Source organism: Diceros bicornis, unplaced genomic scaffold (assembly GCF_020826845.1).
Source record: "Diceros bicornis minor isolate mBicDic1 unplaced genomic scaffold, mDicBic1.mat.cur scaffold_207_ctg1, whole genome shotgun sequence".
In the NCBI taxonomy this organism is placed as follows: Eukaryota; Metazoa; Chordata; class Mammalia; order Perissodactyla; family Rhinocerotidae; genus Diceros; species Diceros bicornis.
The window spans coordinates 610181-626220 of record NW_026691096.1 but is presented as its reverse complement, the minus strand read 5'-3'; the positions used below and the strand labels follow the sequence as shown (position 1 = coordinate 626220).

Here is a 16040-nt window from a genome sequence, read left to right as displayed (position 1 = left end):
TGTGTTTGTCCTTTCTACAACTGTTTTGTGTGGCAAACAAAACCCCGTATACAGACTTCTCTGTAGCCGCACATACAGCTGTTCCAGCCATTGGGTGTCAGGCTTGAGATAGTTCCTCCCAGTTTATTTTCCCAGGGCACTAATTCTTGATGTGGTTTATATTTACATGTTTGGATTTATGGTCAGGAAACTTGATATCAGAGTAAACAAATTGCACTGGCTTTAGGAAACTATTTTATCAATAGTCTTCAGAATTGGTGGCATTACTCTTGGGTGAAACTTGTCTGTAATGCTACTTAACAAAAGCTAGCAGCCGGAATTCAGTTCTCAATAGCCATTTACACCTCTGTAAAAGGATTAGCTCTCGCCAATTGTTACACTGTTTAAATCTTAATTTGCATCTTTATGGAGGTAGGGCTTCTACAGACGTCTCTGGTTCTCTGATGTATTTGTGTACCTGTGGGTGGGTGGTCACTGGAGGTTTTCTCTTATTGGTGAAGGTGCTAAATTGCTTCAGGATGACCAGTAAGCTACACAAATTGAATTAGCATATCAGGGTTTGACTGACAACAGCCCGCTTTGGTTCGTTAGTTATATTTTGTAGCAGTTGTGGTCTTTGAGTGTTGGGTGCATGAATGCATTCTGTTACTTCTGTTTAGACTTAACAATTCTCATGGGTCTTAGGAGGATTTTAAATGTTGTTGATTGTAATCAACAAATTTCCTTGGGAATTAAATGTGAAAAACAGAACCAGAACATGATCAAGTGATGGTTTTATTTATTTATTTTTTTAATAGAGATAAAATATGCAACTAAGACTTTATTTATTTATTTATTTATTTATTTATTGGTGAGGAAGATTGTTCCTGAGCTAACATCTGTGCCAGTCTTCCTCTATGTTGTATGTGGGATGCCACCACAGCATGGCTTGATGAGCGGTGTGTAGGTCCGTACCCGGGATCAGAACCTGAGAACCCTGGGCTGCCGGAGCAGAGCACTCCAACTTAACTACTATGCCACCGGGCCAGCCCCAAAGTGATGGTTTTAAAAGTAATCTTTTCTATCCAGGCCATGTGTTCTTAGTTTAAAGATCAAAACCTTCTTATGTTTTGGAAGGAGGGTAGGGTCAAACCCATGAGAAGGAAGAAGTTGAGTGTGCAGGCCAGTGTTCTGCAGGCACTGGAATGGGAAGCAAAGGCCGGTCATGTTGCCCTTTGCCCACCGTTCTGTATATGGGCTGTTCCTAAACCCCACACTCAGAACTACAGACCACCTCTGCAGATGATGCCTTTTTGTCGTTGCTCATTTAGCAATACAATTTCCTTCCCCAAAACGTTGTTCTGGATGTGACCAACTGTGGTGCTTTATTATTCTTCAGTCTCATTAAAAATACAGTAAATGTATTTTATAAAACTTTTTAAAAGTAACATTATATTATGTAAATTATGAAGTAAACTCATTACTAGTTATGGGCAGTGATTACCACACCATTTTGAGACTGTTGTTCCCTAGAGAAAATAAAACCTGAAAGTCATGCCTTTAGTGCTGCGACTGAAACATGTCCACTCTGATAGAACACCCACGGGAATGTGTGGAAGTTACCTGGTGGGGTTAAGGAAAAGTTTATTTTCTACAGCCCTCATACAGGGTCATTTTTGCCAAAAAGTAATTCTCAGTTTGCAGTACTGAAAGGAAAAGCATGGCACTTTTTCTCTCTTCCTTGCTTCCAAAAAAAATTGTACCTTCCTTTGAGTGTTCCCATTAGCCTGGAGTGGAGTTGTTTTCTTTTAAATTATCTCTTAAATTCTGTGTGACTGAAAGATGAAAATGAAGCTAGAAAGCAATTACTTTAAATTTGGCCAAAAATATTTATTTATTATCTGCCTGCACTGTTGGGTAAAATAAAATATACCTCTTTAAAGTGCCTTTTGTGCTTCTAGAGATTACTTGTCATCCATCACGTTTGTCCACTTGCTGGAGTTCACAGAGACAAACTGATGGTAAGGCCCAGTGTGTTAGTGCCAGGTCCGTCTACATGTTCCCCAGGAAGGACTGGGCATGGGCTGGTCAGACTGATGCCCCTCCAGTTGGAATTATTTTGATGGGAATGCAAATAGAAGACATGAAAGAAATTGAGGTCTTGAATTCTAGGATAGTGTTTTTTATAACACATAGTCTTTAATCTTTAGCTCCATAGTGTTTGAATTCTTTAATAGATATTTTTTCAGCAAAGGACTGATGAATATTTTGTAAGCTAAAGTCAGGTATCACGTGGAGAAATAACTACTAGAAACCCTAAGCACAGACCAACTTGTCTTTTAGCCAGAGAAGGTTCTGAGTTAATCGAGAGTAGACCATAAGCTCTGTGCAGACAGTACTTGTGGCCGTCTTACTGATCGCTCGTTGCCAAGCCATGGACGCCGTGGAAGCCCTGGACTGGTCTAACAGCAACCATATAAAAACATACTGTAAAAATAGGTGTCATGGATTTCTCTAATCTAGGTTTAAATCTTGGCCTGTCATTCAACTCGTGGTGTTAAGTATGTCTTCAGTATTGTGCTGAGTGCGACATGAAGCTTCAAGTAAGATAAAAATTCAGAAGTCCAATTGTTGTTCTCAACAAGCTTTTGGTCTTGTTGAGAAGACTAGACAGACATGACATAACTAGAGAACAGTACAATGTAGGATGTTGTCTGTATTGTGCTAAAGGAATTCAGGGATAAGAAAGATCCCTGTGAATGAGGTAGTCAGAGAAGCTCCTAGACAAGTATGAGAAGAGCTAGTCTAAGTAAGCCTGATATTTGGATTGATCAGATTGGAAAAGAACAAAGGTTATCTGGCATCTGTCCTGACTGGACAATCAGGTATTATTTAGCACTGGCATACCGTGGTGGGGTGGGGGGTGGGCATACAGGCAACAAAGGGTGCATTGTCTGTAGAGCATTTATAAACAGTAATAAAACCACTAAAACTGTTTTCTCTTATCACCATTCCTAAGAATGGCGGAGATAAAATACTCCTCCCTGGAGGGAGGCTGCTCCCACCCGAACACCCTGCCTATACCCCACTGTGGTACCCCAGCATTGGTGAGCATCTGCTAACTTCCGCCATTGTACCAGCATTTCAGAGGAGGTGCAGAAACATCAAGCCCTGGTCCTTGCTCAGGGTCTACCACCTGGGGTGGGAGGTGAGACTAGAGGCAGTCTAAGCTGGAGACCCCAAGCCTGCAGACCAGCTCTGTTTGTCCAGCATAGTATTTAACCTCCTTTTGAATTAGCTGCCAGATTTTTAAATTTGAGAGATGTCACGTAAAAATAAAACTAGCAATTGTGAATTTCCAGCTTCTCTTGAAAACTAGGAAGATCGACGTCACTGAGACACATTCCGCTGCGGGAGCTGAGAGTGACTGGCCCTTTGAGTGAGGCACACACCCCAGTTTTTCGCGAGCCCACCCCACCAGCTGTGGGCGTTGACTTCCCCCCAGCTGAGCCGTGAATGACTGTTCTCCCTCTCTGCCACCCCCACCACTGCTCTCCCACTTACACACTCTTCCCCTGCCATCTAGAGCACAAGTTCAGTCTCCTGGCTCTGGTCTGGGTCTCGTGTCTGTCCCCTCACCAACTGCATCTGTGCACGGCTGCCAGGCTAACCCTCTCAAAAACACTGCTTTCAAGAAACCAGCCATAGCTCAGAAATCCGCAAGATTTATTACTATTTTCTCACCCGAGTTTCATATTGAATTTTATTTCCCATTACTATCTTATCACCACAAACAGCAACCCCCACCTGGCCAGACTTGTGTCCTTGCTGGTCCCGACACCCCTCCTACCCTGGCATTTCCTCACATCTTTGCCTGTGCCACCCCTTAGCTTAAAGGGTCATCTCCCCTTCTGTCTAAATCTTGCCCAGCTGAAGTTCCTCCTCCATAGTCAAGCCCTTGTGATGCCAAGGAGCTCTCTGTCTCTCTACTGCCTCACAACTCCTGATTGCCTTCCCAGTGATTATGTGCTCTCCTTTACTGCTCTGAAATTGGCTTACCTCCGATGGGCCTGTCTTCCTTTTCTTAAGGGCAGGTGTTATTTTGTGAATTGAGTGGTGACGAGATAAAGCCTTCCAGGAAGAATTAGGACCCAGATTTTGCCAAAGGAAAAAGAAGTATTATAGGTACTATAAGTCATATAGGCCAGGAGTCTGGAAGGTTTTTTGTTTGTTTGTTTTTTAATTTATTTTTTAAATTATTTTATTGAGGTCATATTGGCATATAACATTGTATAAATTTCAGGTATACAATATCATATATCAGTTTCTGTATAGATTGCTTTGTGTTCACCACCAATAGTCTAGTTTTTATCTGTGACCATACATATGTGCCCCTTTACTCCTTTCACTTTCCGCCTACTCCCTTCCTCTCTGGTAACCACTAATCTGTTCTCCTTATCCACGTGTTTATCTTCCACATATGAGTGAAATCATACGGTGTTTATCTTTCTCTGTCTGGCTTATTTTGCCTGGTGTAATACCCTCAAGGTCCATCTATTTTGTCACAAATGGCATGATTTTGTCTTTTTTATGGCTGAGTAGTATTCCACTGTATCTATATACCATGTCTTCTTTATCCATTCATCCGTTGATGGGCACTTGGGTTGCTTCCATGTCTTGGCTGTTGTGAATATTGCTGTGATGAACGTAGGGATGCATAAATCTCTTTGAATTGTTGCTTTCATGTTTTTGGATGAACACTCAGTAGTGGGATATCTGGATCATATGGTATTTCTATTTTTAATTTTATAAGAAATCTCCATACTGTTTTCCATAGTGGCTGCACCAGTTTGCATTTGCACCAGTTATGTATGAGGGTTCCCTTTTCTCCACATCCTCTCCAATATTTGTTATTTCTTGTCTTGTTAATTACAGCCATTCTGATGGATGTAAGGTGAAATCGCATTGTAGTTTTGATTTGCATTTCCCTGATAATTAGTGATGTTGAACATCTTGTCATATGCCTGTTGGCCATTCATGAACAAAATGAAAAAACAACCCACCAACTAGGAGAAAATATTTGCAAATCATATATCCAACAGAGGGTTAATTTCCGAAATATATAAAGAACTCATACAACTCAACAACAAAAAACAAAACAACCCCATCAAAAAATGGAAGGTTTTTGGCAGCAGAGCTCAGAGGTGAAGGATCCAACACAGGATGTAGCCCAGAGGGACTAAGAATCTTAGGCTTAGAGTTTAGACAAGAGCTTGAGACACGGCAAGGAACTGGAGCGCCCATAGGGTGGCCTAGGGTCCAGAATAGGGCTTGAATGAGAGGTGGGGGGGTGGGGGGGGGTGGACATGACACGACATTTATATTTCCTGCCCAGGATAAAAGCCTGCTTCAGAGTCAGGGTGCCTGAGCCTACACTTGTCACTCGCCCTCTAATAGACAAACAGAGCACATCTCTTTCATCCTTTTGATATTAGGCACATGGCCATCAAATGGATCCAGTAACTTAACCCACTGTTGTACTAACTACAAGTTAGTAAGACGTTGCTAATTAACACATTGCTTTACAAGTTGCTTCATTTTCTTTTTGGAGTACATGTTGAATATTCCCAACTACGTATGTCATCAGCTTCTTTAAAGTAGAAATACTGTTTTGTCTTTGATATCTTCTCCTATAGCTTTTTAGAATCATGCTTTCCCCCAAATGGACATGTTTTTAAAGGAAGTTTCTAACCAGTCTCTTTGGAAGCTACTATGATACCGTGACAGACCTAACCTAAAACAGTGGCCAAATTGTTAGACTAGACCAGTCCCCCAGTAGACTGGAAATAGATAATGAAGGCTAAATCCCTCTTTCCCTCCCTTCCTCTTCTTACTAAAAATAAAGAAAATTGTATTGCAGTGGGATCTGAATGGAGAAATAATAGTCATTTTTCTGCGTTCAGAAATAGAGGACGTAACCAATATCCAGCCAGCAGTTTTCGATTTCTTAGCAGTGACGATTTAAGTAAATTTCACATGAGTTGTGGAGATCTAACTTTGTTATGATTGACAATAGAAAATTAGCCTTTTCTGCCGTTAAGATTATCTAGCATTCCTATCAGTCAGGTGGAATGTGGAATGAGATGGCACAGCTGTCGATTTGAAGGTCATTAAAGTCTTCAAAGGGTTAAAAGTTACTTCCACTGATGGATTTAAAACTGCCACATACACACAAACAAGGTTTTCAAAATGCCCCATTTTACATCTTTGTCGAGAGATAGTCTAGTTGCTGCATTTTTGTGTCTAGATTATATTACAGATATATTTCAATAAACCACGAAGAACCTCCGTAGATTCTAGAAGCTGGGCCATCTGTGCTTAAATAAACATCTCATGCAGCACCTGTTTTATTTTATAGGCTCTATAATCACAGTGACATTCTGAAAGAAGACCTTGAAGCCTGTGGAACAGCTGTCCTTCACCAGCCTCCGAGACTCTTCCCTGGAGGTGGCAGCCATGAAAAGCAAGTCAGGTATTATTGGGATGAAATTGCTGCTGTGGAAGGATGGCCATTCTTGTTCCCAGATGCTTCCAAATGAAAACAAAACACTAGTCCACACGGTCACCACTGGGATAGACACTTGTAGTTGTCAGTTTAACTGTTTTATGGACTTGACCATTTACTTCTTTGTAAATGTATTTGTTTCTAATTGTTAATTGGATATATCCACTCAATCCCTACTCATAACAATGTTTTAAGGGCTTACTTGGGGGGAGGGAGCACAGGTAGCCTTCATCTGGTATATTAGCATACCTTCGTGAACAACCCAGGATATAATCTAGTCTAGCCACCACCCTAGAGGGATGTCATTGGCAAGTCCAAACCCCAGATGGATTCCTCAATTTCCAAGGTCATGCTGGTGATACAGGCCCCCAATCTAGAAGATACAGGCCCCCAATCTGCAAGTATGGTCTCTGGACCAGCAGCATCAACAAGACCTGGGAACACGTTTTCCCCTCCCAGGCCTCACTGAATCAGGAATCTGGGGGTAAGACCCAGCCACCTGGGTTTTAATGAGCCCTTAAGGGAACTACCCTCCCTCAGGTTTGAGAGCCACCACTTCAAGGATATCCCTTAAAGGCCATAAAGCTAGGATGAGAGAGAGAGGGGGTTAATTATTTGCAGGGTAGTTGGCCATGTGAACCATGATTCTTGTACATCCTTCCTGAGTCAATCAGAAATCTGTTCTGTACCCTCTACCCACCTTTTAGGTAGTGTGGGTTTCTTTTCATGGCCCCAGAAGCTTTGTGGCATCTGAGCGACTTATTGAGGTCATAGAATTACATATGTGTAATTTGTGTAATGGTTTGTCCAGTGTTGGCACCTGGTCGGTGCCTAATTCATGTTGCATAATTGTTGCCAGTGACCTAACTCTGATTTTTATTTTGGGGACTGACTATATTTCCTTTTATTAAAATATATCCCCACTATTTACTAGCAGAGAACAAATTATTTCTCGAGCATGGTCAGCAGATGAGTGTCTGTGAAAGCCCACCTGAAAGGACCTTGTTTCGCTGAGAGTGAGAGGGGCTTTGGGTCTGGTTATCTTATATCTAACATCATTTTCTCTACCTTCAGTGTGCCACATAGGCTGTTTTATGTTAATGATTTTCTTCAGAGTAGAATTCAGCATAAATCCCACGAAAGCGTGAGAAGTCAAGATGATGGTTTCTAAAAGGACCTTGGCACAAGAAGACTTGGCCAATCATATGTTCCATTTAACAGAGCACAAGATGAGGTTCACAAGTCCTGAAAGTGTATACATTACCTTCTGCATCTGTACTAGTGATCTCCAAACTGTGGAAAATGCTGGAAATGACCTTCCTGGTCAGTAACTTTTCAACCTGAAGCAGTAAAGGGCAATGCAAGAAAATCCTTTTTCCTGTTTTTTGTTCTTTGTTTTTTTTGTGAGGAAGATCAGCCCTGAGCTAACATTCATGCCAATCCTCCTCTTTTTGCTGAGGAAGACCAGCTCTGAGCTAACATCTATTGCCAATCCTCCTCCGTTTTTTCCCCAAAGCCCCAGTAGATAGTTGTATTTCATAGTTGCACATCCTTCTAGTTGCTGTATGTGGTACGCAGCCTCAGCATGGCCGTTCAAGCGGTACGTCAGTGGGCGCCGGGATCCGAACCTGGGCCGCCAGTAGCGGAGCGCGCGCACTTAACTGCTAACCCACAGGGCCGGCTCCCCCTCTTTCCTGTTGTTTTATCATGCAAGATAAAAAACAGCAGTCTTAAATACTCCTTTACAAGGCGGTGGAAGAAGCTGTCTGGGGCGGAGTCTTTCTGCACTCTGTAGGTCATTTGGTGATTATGTGTTGTGAGGCTCTGTAACCAGGCCCCTGTTTCTTTCTCACTGCTTTTTGTATCTGTTGATATACTATTTTGCATAAACCACAGTTGTGGTATGTGGCATAGAAAGCATATATGCATTTATAATTCTCTGTGCAAACTGACTTGTTAGACTAAATGATTCATTGTGTGACTCTCTCAGCCTACGCTGCCAAACTGTGATTGTGGGTGATGAGATAAAATATCTACATCTACTAGACTAGAGATTTGTATAGTTTCTCAACATGCATAATAGAGCATTGATTTCCATTATGAAAGGTTGCATTTTGCATGACTGTTGGTCTACAGTTATGTGTAAATCAGCTTTCCCTAAGAAATGATCCTTCTTTATGACCAACACAAATTTTAAAATTAATATCTGGAGGCTGCAAGACTGCTTCTTTACCACAATCATTTTTTTAAGCCAGATAAAGAAGTCAGGAATGATTACTAATGTCAGTGTTATGTTCTGTTACGATTAGGATTGCCCTTTTATGCCCCATTGTGTGTTGTGACTGGGGGTGCTGTTTAATGCACACTGATTGTCACTGGTTCACTGTCTAGCCTTGGAAAAAGTGCCAAGTGTTTATATGACCTTTGAGAGATAAGCAGTCAGGTCTTTAAATACAGATTCTTTTTAAAGAGTTTTATTTATTTATTTATTTTTGCTGAAGAAGATTAGCCCTGAGCTAACATCTGTTGCCAGTCTTCCTCTTTTTTTGCTTGAGGAAGTTTAGCCCTGAGCTAACATCTGTGCTAATCCTCCTCTATCTTGTATGTGGGTCACTGCCACAGCATGGCTGATGAGTGAGTGGTGTGGATTCACACCTGGGATCCGAACCCGTGAAGCAGGGCTGCCAAAGTGGAGCACGCCAAACTCAACCACTAGGTCACCAGGCCAGCCCCTCTAACAAGTTTTAATCATGGCATCGGGCTCCTTGCTGCTCTTCTTGCTCTAGCCACCCTCTGTGCCCCTCAGCGCCCAGGAATTATTGTTGGACACTCCCCTAAGTGATATATTCCCATCTGCTTTGAGATCTCCCCTGGACCAAAGCAGTCAACTGGTCAACTTGATAAACTATTTCAGAAACACAGATTTGGAGAGAATGATCTACTTTTGTTCCTTAATTGTTAATGACACTGATGTCATTAGAATTCTAAGCCAGGCAGAGTAGGAAGGCTCTAATGGGTTATGAACTCCTTAAAGCCTGTTGAAGAGAACTGTGTTTGGTGTGGCGGCAGCCCTGCTTGTGCCCCTGACCCAACCATGGCTGTCGAGGTCTATCTCTTTACTATAATCTCATCTGCAAAATGGGGTACCTGCCCCACAGCGTACTCTAAAAGATAGTGAGAAGACTTCTGAATTCCTGCTCACAAAGTGAAGCATCTTAAAAGGAAAAAGAACAAAACCGTTCCTATCATCATTATTGATTTTTGTTATATCAGGGATTAAGTGTTCAAAGACCTTCATATGAAAGGTTTACGTTATTAGGTGGAAGACCAAGTTGTTATTTTAGACAATCGTGAATTATTAAAATATAATTCATGTCATTTGGGGTAATTGATAAAAAATTTGTTCATTATTGCCTTCTGGAAAACATATTTTAACATAAAAATGATTACTTAAGTAATTTTATCTTATATGAAATCCATATTGAGAGTACTCATTATTTTATTTTTTTTCCAGGTGCAACTAATTAATTGTCTCTTGTTAGTGGCTACTTTCAGATACAGTTGCCCAATTGTGCTCTCAAACTCATGCTGAAAAATTGAGTCAGCTTTATATTATTTGGATTATAGTATGTAAAAACCTCTTTATTTTATTCTGCCTATTATGTTCAGAATAAAATTCAGGGTACTTACTATTTTGTCTGCATTTAAAACTTTGGTCAAGTTACCAATCTGTTGTAAATCAGTTGTAATTAGGAAATGTTGGTACATTTACTTAAATTGCAGTTTTCTGATTGGAAGCCATTCCAAGTGTATGAAGTTAATTATAGACTGTTTAAAGTCTATTCTTTTATTATCTTTTTAATTAAAGGAGTATATAATTTAGCTGACATTGAACTTTGTTTTTTCTCTGTGGCATTGATGTTATAAATTTTCCAATGTAAAGTAGACGAAAGAGAAAAAAAAAACTCCTTTAAATCCTTTGTACCTTGGGCCGGCCCAGTGGCACAAGCGGTTAAGTGCTCGCGCTCCTCTGTGGCAGCCCGGGGTTCGCTGGCCCGGATCCCAGGTGCACACCAGCGCACCGCTTGTCAGGCCATGCTGTGGCGGTGTCCCATATAAAGTAGAGGAAGATGGGCACAGATGTTAGCTGAGGGCCAGTCTTCCTCAGCAAAAAAGAGGAGGATTGGCATTGGATGTTAGCTCAGGGCTGGTCTTCCTCACACACACACACAAAATCCTTTGTACCACTTTGCAAATTTTCTGATTTGGTGTGTTTATGTAGAAACATGGGCAAGACTCCATGCAAGGAGAGCCATGGCTGTTGTACTCCTCACCCAATTTGTCCTGAAATCAATCTGCATGAAAGCCTGGTTTTGTGCTGTAAGTGTTGGCTTAACTGTTCAGAAGTCACAGAGTCTAGATGCTGTACCTCCTTCCATAGCTCATTTGCTATTTGACCCCATGCAAGTCAATTAATGGGTTTTGTCCTTTTGTGAGGTATGTATAATAATTATAGGAAACCTTAGCTAGTTCTTTCATACCAGAGCCCAAAGGATGGTTACAATTGGTGGGGACATTAGTAGCCTCTTGCCTTGGCTTTGCCTCTGCAGAAGTCACGTGTATCAGTCACCAGCGAGACGGTCTCTGATAATTCAGTCCATCCCAACTACTTGAACTAACTTAATTCACCCTACTTCAACTTGTTTCCAGGTTTAACTCAACCTAAGTAAACATCTTTTCAGACCAGAAGCACAATTGATTTACTCATTATGAGAAATGAAACGGCTGAATGGACTAGAATTTGCTGGTAGCCTGTGATTGCATTTTCCCGGTAGGGAAATCTCTTGTGAAACCAAATGTAGAAAAAGGTTGCTTCATTTACATAGAAACAGAACAAAGGAATTGGGTGCATTATGACATTGGTGAGGTCTAGACAGAACCAAGAAAGGCAAGTTGCTGAAGGGGCTTTCTACCAAACCAGCCAGAAACCTTAGAATCATTCTGGGAAGTTTTTAAATAAGTTCAAGGATTCCGATGACCCATCCCACTTTATTCAACTCTTGGGAAAAACTAGAGTTAGGTCAGGCAAAGATTATAACAATTAAGATTTATTAAAGAAGGTTCTGAATTGTACCTAGACTTATTTTTTTTCCAAATATTTTCTTATGAAAATTTCCAAACATACAGAAAAGTAAAAGGAACTGTGTAATGAGCATCCATATACCCACCACCCAGATTCTACCATTGACATTTGATTGCACTCCCATATGTGTGTCTCTTCATATTTCCATCCATCCATCAGTCACAATCTCTTATTTTTATGCATTTCCAAGTAAGTTGCAGACATTAGTATACTGTTTTTTAACTTTTTACTTTGAAATTTTTAAAACATTCACAAAAGCCGCTATAATAACATAATGAAGTCCCATGTACCCCTCACCCAGATCCACCAGTTGTCAACATTTTGCTAGTCTTGTTTTATCTTTCCCTCATCCACACTTTTTTCTTTGAGTAGTTTAAAAGAGACAACATATTTTACTTATAAATACTCACAAATACTTATATCTCTAACATATAAGGATGTAATACATTACCATTTACCAAGATTCTTTACTTTATCTGATACCTATTTCTTGTGAGTTTGTCTTGATTATCTCAAAAAAGTCATTTTACATTTGCTTTGTTTGTATCAGGATCGAAATGCTATCACCTGTAAACTGCTGGTTCAATCCAGATACATGATGATACTCCAGCCCAGTTATTTTGGCAAGACAATGTCATAGGTGGTGCTTGTACTTCGTTTTTTTTTGTGTGTGTGTGAGGAAGATCAGCGCTGAGCTAACATCCGATGCCAGTCCTCCTCTTTTTTTTTTCTTTGCTGAGGAAGATTGGCCTTGAGCTAACATCCATGCCCATCTTCCTCTACTTTATACGGGATGCCGCCACAGCATGGCTTGACAAGCGGTGCGTTGGTGCACGCCCGGGATCCGAACCTGCGAACCCCAGGCCACCAAAGCGGAGTGCGTGCACTTAACTACTGCGCCACCAGGCTGCCCCAGTGCTTGTACTTCTTATTACACCCCCCTCAGGCCGCATGTGATGTCTGGTTGTCATGTTGTTAGGAAGACTGGTCTGTGGGTTTGAACATTGATAGACTGATGCTTCAGTATAAAATTTACTGTTATGCATTTTCCACAAAATTATGATCATTTCCTAGATGCATTCATTAATTTGGACTTACAAAATGGTGACTTTTCTAATTTGTTAATTTCTTCTGCATTTATTAGTTGGAAGAACTTTTCCCATCAACTACTTGTTAATTGTGAAATGCATTTTTTGACCACAAAGGCAGGATAAATGCTTGATTCTCTCCCTTTACTTACCAATTTTCAGAATATCAAGTTGTTTCCCTAGCAGCCTCCAAAGGTTTGTTTATTTGTTTATATTTTTAATTTTGGTGAAACACACATGACATAAAATTTACCATCTTAACCATTTTTGAGTGTACAGCTCAGTAGTGTTAAGTACATTCACATTGTTCTGCAACAGATCTCTAGAACTTTTTCGTCTTACAAAACTGAAACTCATATCCATTAAATAGCTCTCCATTTCTCCCTCTCCCAGCACCTAGCATCACCATTCTGCTTTCTGTTTCTGTGAATGTGACTGCTCTAGGTGTCTTATGTAAGTGGAATCATGCAGTCTTTGTCTTTTTGTGACTGGCTTATTGTACTTAGCATAGTGTCCTTAAGATTCATCCATGTTGTAGAATGTGACAGGATTTCCTTCCTTTTTGAGGCTGAATCCAAAGATTTTTTATTATTTTTAAAACTTTTTATTATTTATTTTTTAAATGAACTTGTAGATTTTTATATATTTGCTGTGTTTAAGTCCATTGCACTCATTGTTCTTTTTGGTGCTCAAATTGTCCCGTCCTTGGCCAGCAGGAACCCTTTCAAGATGGCCTCTGAGGCCTTTTGACATGACTCAGTGGTCTTTGATAGCTTCCGTACTTTCTGGTATGACAAGGTTTTCCAGGCTCGTCTTGTACATTTCCTGCCCCAGAACTAGAACAGGGCATTTCCCTAAGGGAACCTGGTTCCTTTTAGTATCTAAATACCGTAGTCTAGGCAGCAATATAGGCTTCCCTTTAACTCTTTCCTAATAATACCTTAATTTTTAAAAAATTTCATAGTAAGTATATAACAGGAATCAACTGTTGTTGAGATGGAAATGTGATCTGTTTCTCTTAACTACACTTAAGAGGAGGGTGACTATCTGTGCAGTGATTTGAAACCATGGCTGCGCATTAGAATCGCTCTGTGAGCCTTAAAAAATCCCAATGGCTGGACCACACCTCAGGCCAATTTTACTAGACTCTGTAGGGGTGGCATTAGGCACCTGGATTTTGCAAACCTCCCCAGGTAGTTCCAGTATGCAGCCAAAGTTGAGAATGCTCATCTAGCAATGAAATCATAACCAAAATAAAATTAAAAAAGAAATACCAAGACTCTGGAAATTCCCTTAGTCCAGAATATATTAGGTTCTAGACTTTTCTGGATGAACTATCTTCTACCAACTTGATTAAGGGGCCTTTGAAAATATGGGAATCTCATAAGTAACCCAATACTACAAATTTCTAATGTGTCTCCTATTTCTGTGTTATAGATCTGAACAAGCGTCAGCCTCAGGCTTGTTGAGGGCACAGTGGGGTCAGCACATGGCCACCTTGAAAGAACGTGATAATTCTATCACAGAAGAGGTAGCTAAGAAGTCTGAAGTTTTCCAGTCAAAAACGTGGACCAGAGGACAGGGGTTAGTAATTTTTATTTTTTTTAATAAGTTTCAAGATGTACAAATTATTCATTTAAGGAAATAGTCATGTTCTTAACAATGGTTAACATAGTTGAAAAAAGATTAAATAATAGTGAGGTTTTATGGTTGGTTTTAACTTTCTGCTCTCAGGCCTTTTGCATAGTGTTTTATGTAGGAATCTCAACTCCTTACATAACGTTGATTCAGGTTTTGGAGCTAACCTAATTAAGCATATCTACCCCAACATTTTCCAAGGAACTTAGAAGCCTCTTGTGGCGTCCTGGTTTTCTTTCTCCACTCCATCCAGACCCGGGAAACAGAGCCGTCTTCCGTGGCTGACGTGTGGGCTGGGGGCGAGAAGGTCCGAGGGAGTGGAGCCTTGCTGTGCCGGGTCCAGCCTAGGCCAAGGAGTTGGTGTTTATTGAGTAGATTCTGAAAAGCCGGTAGAGCTTTGCGAGCGGGGCTGTCATGAGGTCTCTGCTGCGCCTTGGGGAGTGCTGTCTGCTTGGAGTGGGACTGAGGCGGGGAGGAGCGGGCCCTGCTGTGGGCCAGACAAGACAGCGAGGGGCCTGACTCAGGAGCTGGCGCAGAGGGGAGCGTGAGCTGCTGAAGAGACCAGGGAACCCATGGAGCAGACTCCCAAGGAAGGCAGGAGGGGCCTGACTCAGGAGCTGGCGCAGAGGGGAGCGTGAGCTGCTGAAGAGACCAGGGAACCCATGGAGCAGACTCCCAAGGAAGGCAGGAGGGGCCTGACTCAGGAGCTGGCGCAGAGGGGAGCGTGAGCTGCTGAAGAGACCAGGGAACCCATGGAGCAGACTCCCAAGGAAGGCAGGAGGGGCCTGACTCAGGAGCTGGCGCAGAGGGGAGCGTGAGCTGCTGAAGAGACCAGGGAACCCATGGAGCAGACTCCCAAGGAAGGCAGGAGGGGCCTGACTCAGGAGCTGGCGCAGAGGGGAGCGTGAGCTGCTGAAGAGACCAGGGAACCCATGGAGCAGACTCCCAAGGAAGGCAGGAGGGGCCTGACTCAGGAGCTGGCGCAGAGGGGAGCGTGAGCTGCTGAAGAGACCAGGGAACCCATGGAGCAGACTCCCAAGGAAGGCAGGAGGGGCCTGACTCAGGAGCTGGCGCAGAGGGGAGCGTGAGCTGCTGAAGAGACCAGGGAACCCATGGAGCAGACTCCCAAGGAAGGCAGGAGGGGCCTGACTCAGGAGCTGGCGCAGAGGGGAGCGTGAGCTGCTGAAGAGACCAGGGAACCCATGGAGCAGACTCCCAAGGAAGGCAGGAGGGGCCTGACTCAGGAGCTGGCGCAGAGGGGAGCGTGAGCTGCTGAAGAGACCAGGGAACCCATGGAGCAGACTCCCAAGGAAGGCAGGAGGGGCCTGACTCAGGAGCTGGCGCAGAGGGGAGCGTGAGCTGCTGAAGAGACCAGGGAACCCATGGAGCAGACTCCCAAGGAAGGCAGGAGGGGCCTGACTCAGGAGCTGGCGCAGAGGGAGCGTGAGCTGCTGAAGAGACCAGGGAACCCATGGAGCAGACTCCCAAGGAAGGCAGGAGGGGCCTGACTCAGGAGCTGGCGCAGAGGGGAGCGTGAGCTGCTGAAGAGACCAGGGAACCCATGGAGCAGACTCCCAAGGAAGGCAGGAGGGGCTCCAGCCCAGGAGCCAGATTTAGAGCGTTCCCG

At 42.5% G+C, this 16040-nt stretch overlaps 1 protein-coding gene across 1 annotated transcript in view; it reads left to right on the top strand.

The window, feature by feature from the left end:
- LOC131402668 (centrosomal protein kizuna-like) overlaps window positions 1-16040 on the top strand; it is a 74782-nt gene that overhangs the window by 32709 nt on the left and 26033 nt on the right. The window contains 3 exon segments of the mRNA XM_058537277.1: window positions 6398-6502; window positions 14213-14328; window positions 14331-14363. Of these exon segments, the coding sequence (XP_058393260.1) occupies window positions 6398-6502; window positions 14213-14328; window positions 14331-14363 (254 nt within the window).